Consider the following 14244-nt stretch of genomic DNA (forward strand, 5'->3'; position numbering starts at 1 on the left):
CAAAGAAAAGTTAGGGCAGACAGTATATTTTCATAAATATGTGTTGCTACCAAAATACTTGTGGGTATCATCACTCTAATAGGTAGTTTCATTCTATGGTACAGATCTTAGATTTAATACATAAAGACTGATTTCTTATGTATCTTCACAAGTATATCCCCTTGCTGCTGCTAAGTTGCTTCAGTCGTGTCCGACTCTGTGCGACCCCATAGATGGCAGCCCACCAGGCTCCCCCATCCCTGGGATTCTCCAGGCAAGAACACTGGAGTGGGTTGCCATTTCCTTCTCCAATGCATGAAAGTGAAAAGTGAAAGGGAAGTCGCTCAGTCGTGTCCAACTCCTCATGACCCCATGGACTGCAGCCTACCAGGCTCCTCCGTCCGTGGGGTTTTCCAGGCAAGAGTACTGGAGTGGGGTGCCATCGCCTTTTCCGAGTATATCCCCTAGCCCAGGGCAATATCCTCTATTTATCTACACATTTAACTGAGTGTGGATCACAGAGTAAGCGCTCAAGGTAAGTCTGTTAAATAAAAACACTTTCAAATCACACAGTCTAACATCACAAAATACAAATACATCACGTACATTTAAAATGCACAAGGATGCCTATTGGGTATGATTGTATGTGTGTGTGTGTGTGTGTAAATGAGCACACAGTAAAGACAACTCAAGGTAAAATAACCACACCCTTGAAAATAGTTACATTTTCACAAGTGTTAGTGTGAAGTCTTTCAGATGTGAATGTAATTCAGATGATTAGCTCCTTCTATATAGGTTCGATGTCCCCAAATATACTACTGTTGAGTTTATGGCTAGCTAGACAAAAGTCTCTGGAGACTGTCCCACTGTAACTGATTAGCAAAATCATTAGAAGAGTCAGTCTACATTGTTAGGTTCTTGAAGGCTTTCTCACACCCTTTGTCTGTATTACTTGAGTGAGTATGGCTACCATTAGTTGTGGAACAATCATTTTCAAATTTGACTCTGTTTTCTTTTCTACTCTCCTAACCAATGATGAAATATATTAACCTTCATATGACTCATTTACATCATAAATCTTAGATATTTCCGGAATGAAATTAAACAGTTAGGTCACACATCTTGTTTTCCATTATTTTCTGAGTCTGCGTGGAACAAGTCTGAAATTGAGGCATGTAAGATACAAAAGTCTTCTGACCAGAAGTTCCTAAGTTGAAGTTATTTTCTACAAGGTGTGAGCAACTGTCCTGGAGGATTCTGATGTCAGTGAATAAACAGTGGGCTGGGAATGGGGACAACACTCTTGACTCATTGGTCAAAAACACATCACTCTCTCTCTTTTTGATTGAAGTGACTCCTAAATAATAGACAGGCCTTTCATTATTATTTTCCTCAGGGAAATTTCCCTCAAGTTTCAAAAGTTCATCCAGGCCTTCTGAGAACGGAAGGTGTGGTGAAATTATATTGGGATGCTGATCTGACAATATAAAAAAGGCCTGGGTTTCTATTTCCCATGATCTCTTAGAGGAAGAATCCTTTGGTGGAGAATTGTTGCTCAAGAAGCATTTGCTGACTGAGCTATTTATAAGCCCTTGCTCCTCCTCAGTTTCACCTGATTTAGAGTTGCTGAGCAGGGTGGCATATTTAACAGAGGGCTGTCTCCTGCTCTCATCCTCACAGGTTATGTCTGTGCTTTCAACCTCAGAGAATTGAGCACTGCTGCATTGGTCACTAATACCAATAGAACCCTTTTCAAGATCTGGAGTCGTCAAAAGTAGAGCATCTGTAGTTGCTGGCACCATCTCATCTTTATTTTTCCATGATGTATCAACACTGATATCTTCTGAAATGGTTTCAGGCTCCAAAAGAAGAGGACCAAAGGTCGCTGATTCTGTATGCTTGATAAAAAGATGCTCAAATGTTTCTGGCTAAAAGAAAAGACACATTTTAATCCTCAATTGTATTGATTTCTGTTTTGTTTTGTTTTGCTTCACTATGATATCATGGAAGAAATGGAAGTGTGAAAGTTAATATGAAAGGACACAAATCAACCATAAACTAATTGATTTTGGACTGAAATAAATAGATCAAAAATCATAAGGGACAGGTAGTATAAGATACTGTTTAAAAGAGGGATGAGAAAGACTTAAATTTGAGTTCTTCCGTTTCTATGATCATGGACAAGTACATTAACCTCTCTGCCTTTCAGTTTCCTCATCTGTAAAATTGTGTTCAATATGTACCTCGTAGCTTTGTACAAGGAATACATTAGATAGTATCTGAAAGTGCATAGCTCTCAATGGCTTCCCAGGTGGTGCTTGTGGTAAAGAATATGCCTGCCAATGCAGGAGACACAATAGACGTGGGTTCGAATCCTGGGTCAGGAAGATCCCCTGGAGAAGGGGATCCAGTGTTCTTGCCTGGAAAATCCCATGGACATAGGAGCCTGACAGGCTATAGTCCATGAGATTTCAAAGAGTCAGATGTGACTGAGAACACTGAAATTAGAAAGTATTATCTCTAGAGGAATTTCTAATATTGTATAGCAAATTACACTTCCACAAACTAAAATCTCTTACATCAAGTTTAAAAGGTACATTGATACAAAATCGAATGAGCAGGGCTTCCTTGGTGGTGCAGTGGTAAAGAATCCACGTGCCAATTCAGGAGACACAGGTTCCATCCCTGATCCTGACAGATCCCACGTGCCATGGAGCAGCTAAGCCCTTGGGCCACAACTATTGAGCCTGCACTCTAGAGCCCGGGAGCTACAACACCTGCAGCTACTGAAGCCCGCTCACCCTAGAGCCCATGCTCTGCAATAAGAGAAGCCACCGCAACGAGAAACCCTGGCACCACAACTAGAGAGTAGCCGCTGCTCACCACAACTAGAGAAAAGCCCGCACGACAGTGAAGACACAGCATAGACAGAAATGAATAAATAAATTTTTTCAAAAATCAAAGGAGCAATACAACTTGGCTACAGATAGCTAAAATAACTAGTCCATGACCTAATATATGATATGAAGGTAAACTATATGTGATCTAATCTACCTAACATCATACTAAAAATCTATTTATGACTATCAGAAAATAAGAACTAAGAATATCTATTTGTTGAAAACAATTAAGGTGAAAGAGATGATCACAGCCTTTTAAATAACCATTCCTTATAAATAACTTCACATAAAAATATAAACTATAGGACATGTGGAATGAAGACAAAGATGCAAAACAAATGTACATCATAGTTTTATAAGAACAGTGGTTACATTACAACAAACCCTGCTAAGCAGCTACAAGCAAGCATCTATGTGCAAAAAAGCTCAACTCATACAATGTAAACATATTGTAAAAATAAATGCAAAATAAACAAAACTGTAGACACAGCAGATTGAAAAATTAACACAACTAAATGAAGTACTATAGAAAATGTATTCAATTTTATGCTATACATATAATTAAAATTTTGAATTTTATAATTCTTAAACTAATAGAATGAATTCAGATATATTGCTTGAAATAATGATATAATCAACATTCATAATGGCAAATATATTCCATACAAAAAGACAATTCATTTAACATAATGTTGAACTCAATGAAATATATGGGTGATAATAACCATAAAGGAATAAATAAATGTAATGAAATAGATTTATACAGAGATTAAAATACTATATAATAGCAAATACTGTATTAACACAAAGTTTTCTATTATTCTATGAACATAATGTGTAAAGAGAAAACTATTCCTCTTCCTGTTTTCTTTCTGAGAGAAATATATAATTAAATTTATATAATTTCCTTCAAAAATTTTTTGCTCATTTTATTTTTTCTTAAGGTTACTAATATATATGTATTGATTTTCTTAAAATTTAAATGAACCAAGAAATTAAGATCTACAAATAAAGGAACTACATACTATTAACATTGAAAACAAAAATAAGAATAGCACATAATATGCAAACTCACAGATGTTCTTCAAATGACATGTTTGACATATTTCATGCCCTCTAAAACTTCATAATCGGTAATTAATCTGTTATACCAAATAATTTACTTCTTCAAATGCATTTGATGAAAGAGTTCACTAATAATGGAAGACAACAACAACAAACACATATTCATATATTATTAAAGTATATTTTATCAATGGGTCACAAACATTTATTAAGAGTATGTTTAAAAAATCATTTCAATTACCATATGCATCTAATATTTCAAGATTTTAGAACAGTCTGAGAGCATATTAAATATGTACTCAGGTAGAAGGAATTAATATCCTTTCATATTTTCACACTTCAATTACATTCCAATGACATCTCTTAAAAGTCAATGAAGTGGGGAAAGGACTCTTTCTTTCTGATTTTTAGGGTTTTTTTTTTTTTTAACATTCAAATCAAACTGTAAATGAAATCTAAAAGTAAGTGATGCATATGTATCCTAAATTTAAATATTATTTGGGTTAATCAAGCAGAGGCTTTGGTTTATTTTGAATGTGAGCAGCATAGCACACAAGGTAATTCATAGCATTAGTGGTGGTCTTTTTTTCAGGGAAGAAAGTCCTGGGTTTGCTTTGAGCTATTACTAAAAGCTCTAGAATCTCCCTTTTTGCATCACCACCCACTTCCCTGCCTGCTAGAAGCTTTGGGTGGTTCAGTGTAAATAAATTAAATTTATTCAAGAATTTCACAAAGATGCCGAATTGGAAGCTGATGTGTTTTCTTATCTGGTCAGTCTGACCTGGATATGTCAGGTCATCCCAAAATGAACTGTAACTTCTACTAACCTTTGACCAGAACAAACTGTCTTTGAACTGAAATGGAAGTTAGCATTTAGGCCATTTTCAAGGCTAAAATGAAAATTCCCATATGGATCAGAGTTAGATATATATAAGATCTCCAAGACATTATAAAGAATACCGAAATGGTTCAATTTATAGGCTGAAGTGTCTATAAAAGGATATAAAATGGAAATTTTTGGACATAAAATGTAAACTAAAAACTTTTGCTACATTTTATATTTAGAGTCATTGTATTTGCAGTTACAGCATTATCTACTATAAATATGATGATATCTAATAGATATGTGTTGAGAGCAACAGTCATATTTTTTAATGTTTTATGACCAGACAAAGGACAAATCAAAAGCCAGATATCATAAATACTACTTTTGAGATGACCTGAGAAGTAATCATACATCCAAACTGAACTGGACTGAGATCAATGTCTTGAATTCCAAATTTACCCATCTATTTTAAGTTCTAAATCAACACAATTCACCATATTTTAGTTCTCAATAGTTTCACCAATTTTTTTTTAGATTGTCCCCCCTTCTTCAAAATGTAAAAATCTTCTAATACTCTATAGAATGTTGGGAAGCTGGCAGATTGGGTTCATCGGTAGTGATCGTGATTAGACTTCAAAGAATGTCCGTTCTCTGTTCAGATAAAATAAAACAAAATAAGGAAGCAAAATAAAAAACCACTCAGAAAGCAAAAGATAAAAGAAATCAAAAAGATGTTCTGTCAGGGATGGGTAGTGGATCATAAATTCTTGTGTTAAACTACAGTAATGCATGTTTTTAAGAAAAGACAACATTTTGAACTAAGGTGGTCTCTATCATTTTCTTAATGCAGACCTTAATATCACACTCTAAGGATAGCCTTAGTGATACCAGAAAAGAAAATCTATAGAGGAATAATAGAATAAGTAAAAGCAAAGAAGAACAAAGAGCTGAGAAAATTAAAAGCAAGTGGAGGAAAAACAGCAAATATTAGAGAATTTGAAACAAGAAAGAGTAAAGTAGTAGATCTCTGAAAATAATTTTTTTCAATTAAAATAGAGAAGACTTGAAATAGTAAAGAAGAATAAAATTATCATGGTTTTTTTAATCTAGAAAAAAGTTCAAAGAAATCATCTGGTCCACATTTCTCCCTTTATTATAGACAAAGCAATCAAGGCTTAAAGTTGTACAGCTAACCAAAGTAGAGTGAGGACTCTGAATGTTTTTCTAACCAAACAATGTCTATAATACAGTGGAAGATGAAAGATATTTTAAACACAAATAGGGAGGAGAACATGTTCTTTCTTTTGCTTTTTCTATTTGCTGTGATAGATTTGAGCTGATTAATTTACCGTCTCTTCTGGTTCATTATGACCCAAGGGCACATATATAGATATTAAGAAGGACAAGAAAATAGAGAAAATGGAAATCATATTTTGGGGGACTACATTAGCTCCTTCACACTTCTGCAAGGCTGTTCTAGTAATTTCAGGGACAATCTGCTTCAGGTCCATGAGAATGGTATTAGGAGTTTATGGGTTGCTGCTACTGCTGCTGCTGCTGCTAAGTCACTTCAGTCGTGTCCGACTCTGTGTGACCCCATAGACGGCAGCCCACCAGGCTCCCCCATCCTTGGGATTCTCCAGGCAAGAATACTGGAGAGGGTTGCCATTTCCTTCTCCAATGCATGAAAGTGAAAAGTGAGAGTTGAAGTCATTCAGTCATGTCCGACTCTTAGCGACCCCATGGACTGCAGCCTACCAGGCTCCTCCGTCCACGGGATTTTCCAGGCAAGAGTACTGGAGTGGGGTGCCATTGCCTTCTCCATTATGGGTTGCTAAGCTTTTTCTTTTGAGAACTAGAACAGGTGGTGTAATCTCGGATAGTCTTTGACTCAAAAGAAAAAAAATCCATTTGGTTTTAAACACTCCAAAGTATTTAGGTTGTTAAGTGGGAGTACACTTCGTGGAAATAGACATAAATGTAGACAACAAAGGAGCAGGGTTAGATCACACGCAGACACCTCAAATGTAGATGGTTTGGATTTAGAGGAAGAAACTAACAGATTAGACAAAATGCTAAACAAAGAGGTTTAAAAAAGTTTTGAATTAGAAGCAAAACAAGGCTATTGACTTACTGCAATACGTTTTCCTACAACAAGAATTTTAAAATTTGTTTAAAATGTAAACAAATTTGTTTAAAATTTTTATTTTTAACCTATTTCAGAACTTAAAAAAAGATTTAGATTTGTTTCACTTATTTTATTGAAGTATAATTGATTGCAATGCTGTTTAAAGATTCTGGTTTTTAAAGTATTGTGAGAAATGGTGTAGGAAAGTATTGTGGTTCAAGATGGCAGTTTGAGCCTGCATGTTTCTTTCTTATCTCTGTAGAGGCTCTGTTAGAATGAAAGTGCATGAATAAATCAAATAAGATTATCTGAGAAGGTTAAGAGGGAACGAGATTTCAAATTCCTAATAGATGGAAAACAAGTGGAGGAGTGTAGTAGACCAAAGGAGATGAGCTGCAGACTGGAATACCTCCAGGGTGGGCTATAGCTGAAGAGAAAGACAGTTTGCCCTGTTGCATATACTGGAGATGGGGGGAAAGTGAAAAGTGAAAGTGAAAGTCATTCAGTCGTGTCCGACTCTTTGCGACCTCGGGGACTATACAGTCCATGGAATTCTCCAGGCCAGGATACTGTAGTGGCTAGCCTTTCCCTTCTCCAGGAGATCTTCCCAACCCAGGGATTGAACCCAGGTCTCCCACATTGCAAGCGGATTTTTTTACCAGCTGAGCCACCAAGGAAGCCCTAGATGAAGAGAAAGACAGTTTGCCCTGTTGCATATAGTGGAGATCATATAGCAATAACCTCAGATATGCAGATGACACCACTATTATGGCAGAAAGCAAAGAAGAACTAACAAGCCTCTTGATGAAAGTGAAAGAGGAGAGTGAAAAAGCTGGCTTAAAACACAACATTCAAAAAACCGAAGATCATGGCATCCGGTTCCATTACTTCATGGCAAATAGATGGGGAAACCATGGAAACAGTGACAGACTTCATTTTCTTGGGCTCCAAAATCACTGCAGATAGTGACTGCAGCCATGAAATTAAGACACTTGCTCCTTGGAAGAAAAGTTATGCCCAACCTAGATAGCATATTAAAAAGCAAAGACGTTACTTTGCCAACAAAGGTCCGTCTAGTCAAAGCTATGGTTTTTCCAGTAGTCACGTACAGATGTGAGAGTTGGACCATAAAGAAAGCTGAGTGCTGAAGAATTGATGCTTTTGAATTGTGGTGTTGGAGAAGACTCTTGAGAGTCCTTTGGACTGCAAGGAGATCCAACCAGTCAATCCTAAAGGAAATGAGTCCTGAATATTCATTGGAAGAACTGATGTTGAAGCTGAAGCTCCAATACTTTGGCCACCTGATGCAAAGAACTGACTCATTGGAAAAGATCCTGATGTTGGGAAGGATTGAAGGCAGGAGGAGAAGGGGGTGACAGAGGATGAGATGGCTGGATGGCATCACTGACTCGATGGACATGAGTTTGTGCAAGCTCTGGGAGTTGGTGACGGACAGGGAAGCCTGGAGTGCTGCAGTCCATGGGGTCGCAAAGAGTTGGACACGACTGAGCAACAGAACCGACTGAACTGATATAGTGGAGATGGGGGGAGGGGTGAAGAAAAGGCAGGTAAAAAGACAGGAAGAAATGAGGCCTTTATCTGAAAACAAGAAATTGTTTATATGGAATGGGGCTCTTCTACTCCCTCTACTACACATGGAAAAGGCTTCATACTCCCCACACTCAAATTGAAGATTTGTTCTTAAAAGTAATTGGAAAATTATCTGGGGAGGAATCTAGCAGCTGAGGAGTATTGGTGTCTATGAGCATGTCTTTCCTTTTCTAGCAGAGCTCTTTCTAACCCATTCAGGGAAGCAATCCCTTTCTTAAATATGAAAGAAAAACAAAGGATTACCACATATGTGTGTAAAGTGTGAGATTTTTAAAAAAAGCCAAGATAAACAGGAGGAGAATATGATCCTAGCAGAAACAGAGTTCAAGGAATAAAAGAAAACAGAATTTTTAAAACAAAGAATGATCCTCTGAATTGGCATTTTTAGTAGGAAAATATTGCATGCATAAAGTCAGAACAGGATACACTGAAAATGAATAGTTTGAAATTTACAACCATAAAGAGCAAATGCTCAATAGAAGCACTGAAGGAACAGGGTATGGCAAGGTCTCAAACATAAATTTAAAAAAAGACAAAGAAACAGAACATATTAGAGAAGAGATAAGAAGTATATATCTATGCAGAGGGTCCAACATCCACCTAATATATATTCTAGAATGAGATCCAAAGAAATAAGAGGAGAGGAAGTTACTGAAGAAATAATATAATTTCTTAGAATTGACAGGGGATTGGAATCAAAAGTGTTTTCAAACAAGAACAAAGTTAAATGAAAAAGAATCTTCCTAAATAGGTTTAGACCTATCACTAAAATTTTAGAACATCAATAACAGGGATAGTATATTAAAAGCAAGAAAACTGCATGATACCAGTGAGGAGTAAAAATCAGTGTGGCACTAGACTTCTCAGAAGTGATACCAGATGCTAGAAGATAAGGCAGGAATTGTCTCAAAGTTTTATTGGAAAGGCTTGTCAACCTAGAACTTGCTATTCCAGCAAAATATCAACAAAGGAAGGCACAATAAAAAGAATTTCAGGCTTGGAGAGACTTCAACTTACACAATATTTCCTGGTAGGTTATGTAAGGAAGTAGTTAATCAAAAAAGAGGAAGAAAAAAAGTCTAGAGAACAGTTTTCCACTAGAAACCAGCTTTCCCTTCTCCAGGGGATCTTCCTGACACCAGAATCAAACCAGGGTCTCCTGCATTGCATCCCCCCATTAGAAACCAGTTAAGGGAAAATTCAGAGGGATGGCTTGTAGTGTTAGAAAAGGCCTAATCCAGATCACAGTAGGAGGATAGAGGATTTCCTGGACAGAGTGCCTAGGGAGCAGGTCTCCAGTGAAGATGCATATACAATAACAGCACACAGAAGGTTTAAAAAAAAAAATTAAGAAGCGATTAAAAGCTCTAGAAAAAGCAAAACAAACACAAAACAAAGCATAAAAATTAAAAATGAGGCCAACTAAAATTTGACAAAATTCAGATCAACAGGGTGGAGTGTTTCTAAAATATTTTTTTTTTAACTATTTTGTGTCATTGGAACCACAAAGTGTGGTAATATAATCACATTATATTACTTGGTTCTGCAAGGAACAATATTTATAAACTCATAACAATGAAAATACAGTTTATTGGGTTTTCATTTTTTTAAATTAACTCCAGACAAATTATGGCATAGAACATGCTATCGACCCTGACTTAAGTGAAAATGTAAAGTTACAGTTGACAAAGATTGGGAAGTGGGGAGAGACATGGAGGGGAAGGTAAGAGTACTCATGTCTTTATTTTATTTTAATAAAGGGGGGGGGATTCTAAGAAACAGTCTCTATTTCATGGAACAACAAATGGAGTTTTAGAAGACTATTCTGAGATTATAGACTGATTACTGAAGGAACTGAAAAAAAAAGTGACTAACAATATGATATGGAAATAGCATGGGGAAAGAAGGGGCAAAAAAGTATGTGCAGAAGTAAGTCCTCATTACAGCCAGAAATCGCTAAATATTTACATCTCATAATGGCATAAGTATCTTATTTTTAGAAATACAAAGGTGACCTGCCAGAAAAATTCAGAGCAAATGGCTGCACCATTTTAACGTTCATGTTGGCAGTACAGTAAAGTTCCAATTTCTCCACATTCTCACCAACACTTATTACCTGTTGTTTTCATTATACCATCCTAGCTAGCATAGAGTGCTATCTTGTCCTTTTGGTTTACATTTCCCTAATCTTTTCCTAATCACATTGAACATATATTCATTTTTCCTTACTGGCTATTTGTACATCTTCTTTGCAGAAATGTCTATTCGGATTCTTTGCCAATTTTTTTGTGTTAAGATATACATAAAATTTATTATTTCAACTATTTTTAAGTGCACAATTTAGTGGCATTAAGTATATTTAGCAACCCATTGTTAACATGGACTTGATGGGAAGGGTATCAATGTGAGTACAATGAACCTGAGTTTAACCAAGGTTTTCACACCTACAGGCTATCTGATCAAGACAAGCTGCTGAACCAATCTGTGCCTCAGTTTATATCATCGTAATCATTTTATGATGTATGTAAGTTAAATCATTAGGCTGTACACCTTAAATTTACACACTGTTGTATGTCAATTATATCTCAAAACTGGAGGGAAAAGATCTAAAAAAGATCTATTTCTCCATTTCCTTTTAAACCTTAATAAAATTTAAAACTATTTAGAAAATAAAAAAAAAGAAAATATAAAGCTATTAGATCTATGACCAAATTAAATAAAATAATATGAATATGAAAGTTTGGAGCAGATATTAAATTATCTTGTCCTCTTTAGAAATATAATGTGAATTATACTGTATTATTTGTCCCCAAAAAAGTACTTTTAGTTAGGAGATTAAAGTAGAAGGTGAGATTTTAAGAAGTTATTGAGTTTTAGAAGATTCGATTTTTATCATCAGTAAAACCTTTGAAATTACATTCTTCCTTACTCTTCAAATATTCCTGATACATTCCAATAACTGATTTATTCCTAACTGAGTACCTGTGAAGCCAAGTAATAAACTGAGTACCTCAAGGGCTAGTTATGCTTAAAGAATATCTTATAAGATTTTAAAGTCTAATATTTGCAAAAGTAAAAAAAAAAAATCAGTCTTACAAATAATGTCATTCACCTACCCTACTTAGAAATTCTTTACTCTTTCTCAGTTTACCAGAACCTGGGGACATGGGGTGATATTTCTGTCTATTGCACATGTCTGCAAGGCGATCTGCTCTGGCATGATGCTCCTCCTCAGGGTGCTACATGACACAGCAGGGTAGCCTGTAGGCTAGAGTCACTGACTCAGTCTACATTCTTTTGTATCCAGCATTTTCTGGAAAATGGAAAAACTTGATGCAGGGTCAAACTACATTTTGCTGAGGTGAGCCTGACCATTTCCCTGCCCTGGCAAATACTTAGAAGCCATTATTCCTGGTGGTTCATAGAGATTTCAGAGCTTACCATTTTGAAGACTGAGTGTTTAAGCTTCTCTGAGACAGTAGGATTGTTATTTCCAGAATGTATATATACTGACATGGTGAAGTATTTACATTTTTAGTTAGATAAGTACTTTGATTTCTTTTTACAAAATTCCTCTCATATTCAAAGAAGAAAAAAACCTCAATATTTAAGAAAATAATCTCCTTTTTACTCTTTTGTCTTTTAACCTCCCTATTTTCAGTTTGTGAATGCGTTAAGGTCCTTCCTACCACAGGGCTTTGTTTTCACAGGTGGACTTGCCTGGGCTCTCACCCTCCACCACAAATCCTGCTTGATCACCATTCATCTCCCAGATCTTAGCTCAACTGTCACTTTCTTACCTTCACACACTCACCACCCCCGATCCCACATAATACACTCAGCACACTGGGTCCCTTTATTTCACAACACGTTTATCATTATTAGTGTTTGTAATAGTATCATAATATATATTATATATAACACATATAGTTATTTCAGCTATAAATTGATTAATCTTATCTTTCCCATAGACCGTACACTCCAAGAGTTTTTATTTTCCCACCATTTTAACCCCAAGGCCTAGATGAGTGACTGGCATTAGGATAACTATTCAATATATATCCCTTGAATAAATGCATGGGATGAATTAATGATTGAACTATAAATGAATAAACAATTTTAGAGAGAGAAAAGAAGACAAGCTCATTCTATAGTGCTTTTAACCAGTCATTCCTCTGTGACCTCCCTGTCACTGCCTAGATGGTAAGAACGATATCTTAAAAATTGTTATCCCAGAGCCTAGCAACATCCTAGACTTACACGTAAATACTCATTCTCATTATGTGCTTGTTGAACAAAGGAATGAATGAAAGACAAATAAATATACATGGCTGAAATGTCACTATCACTTCAATAACTGTCACTGCAAGAATTCATAATGGAAGAGAAAGAAGAGGAATAAATATTTTACTAATTGAAAAAATCATCAGGTCTGTTTTCATGATGGCTTATAGTAAGGGCATAGCTGAGAAGTGTACGGGTGTGGGGCTGGTTAGATTCAGGCAAAGTGAAGTTTCTGTAAAGATAATGTATGCATGTAAGTATGTGAAACTACAGTGCTACCGTGTCTGAAGATAAAACACTGTCTCTTCTGCTGAAAGATTATAATTTAGTTGCTTGCATTGTTTTGCCCACAATATTACTTGTTTTGTTCACTCACTTGTTCATTGGTAAACTGTAGAGCAGTGATTTTGTTATTGCAAATCATATTCATTAGTATGTGAATGAAGTTAGAGGGTTGTAACCAGTATTTTTTAAATGAAATAAAATTTTGAAGAGAGAGGACACTGCAAATGCATATTATTTATATCTATACATTTACTAGGTTGCAAGGTAAAGCATATTTCTCACCAAGGGTCATGGTCAAAAAAAAGGAAAGCCAGAGAGAACAATTACTAATAGAATAGGCTTAAAAATTAGACAAATTAGTAAACTAAGTCAGACTCTAAAACAAGTTACCTAACCAGTATAAGATGGGTTTTTCCTTCTATAAATGGAGATGCTAATACTTATTCCGTGGGGTAACTGAAAGAATAACAATGCAAAACATGTAAATATGCAATATAATGATAATTTATTGAGAAACTACTATTTGGAAGTACCATCTTCTTTACTCCCTGAAACAACTCAATGAGCTAAGTTCTATTAGACCTCATTTTACAGGAAAGGAAACTAAGCTACCAAGAACTGAAATAAAAATCCTAATGAATGTAAGGATATGTATCTCAATGATCTGCACATAAATAAATGGACATATTATATCAGCATTTTGTTAATTCTTTTGTGAATCTTGACTTTAGTATTTTGCGTTTAGCAGGAGGAGCTCAATAATATATGTGGTCTTAAAATACAGCCCTAGAACTCAGAACACTCTTTACAATAAATAATGAAATGCTCTGGAAACTTAGAGGGGGCAGAATTTCTTCTGAACTACATTGTTCACAAAAGGTTTGGGGAAAGAAGAGCTTAGAACAAACTCTTCACTGACATAGAGGGGTCTGTAGAGGTGAGAGAAATAGTGTCAGCATGACTAAGGCCCATGGACAGGAAAAATGGAATATATAAGTTGATAACAGATTGTAGACAGAAGTCACTGAGAACCAGCTTAAAAGGATTATACTTGATCTTGTAGCTAAACAGAAACCACTGAAGACGTGTAACCGTGACTACGATGACACAATTATTGAGACTGAATAACCCCATATGATTATTGTTCAAAACATCGTTTAGATATT

At 35.7% G+C, this 14244-nt stretch overlaps 1 protein-coding gene across 2 annotated transcripts in view; it reads right to left on the minus strand.

Annotated features, from left to right (window-relative positions):
- Positions 1-1079: 1079 nt before the first annotated feature.
- Positions 1080-14244, minus strand: part of LEPR (leptin receptor) — a 70347-nt gene continuing 57182 nt past the window's right edge. The window contains exon 18 of one of the 2 annotated variants that reach the window (XM_055586929.1): positions 1080-1907. In XM_055586929.1, the coding sequence (XP_055442904.1) occupies positions 1080-1907 (828 nt within the window). Of the gene's footprint in view, positions 1908-5403; positions 5422-14244 lie in introns of those variants that run through there. The other variant, XM_055586930.1, reaches the window with a different exon arrangement.

The sequence above is a fragment of the Bubalus kerabau genome, chromosome 6 (assembly GCF_029407905.1).
Source record: "Bubalus kerabau isolate K-KA32 ecotype Philippines breed swamp buffalo chromosome 6, PCC_UOA_SB_1v2, whole genome shotgun sequence".
Taxonomy (NCBI): Eukaryota; Metazoa; Chordata; class Mammalia; order Artiodactyla; family Bovidae; genus Bubalus; species Bubalus kerabau.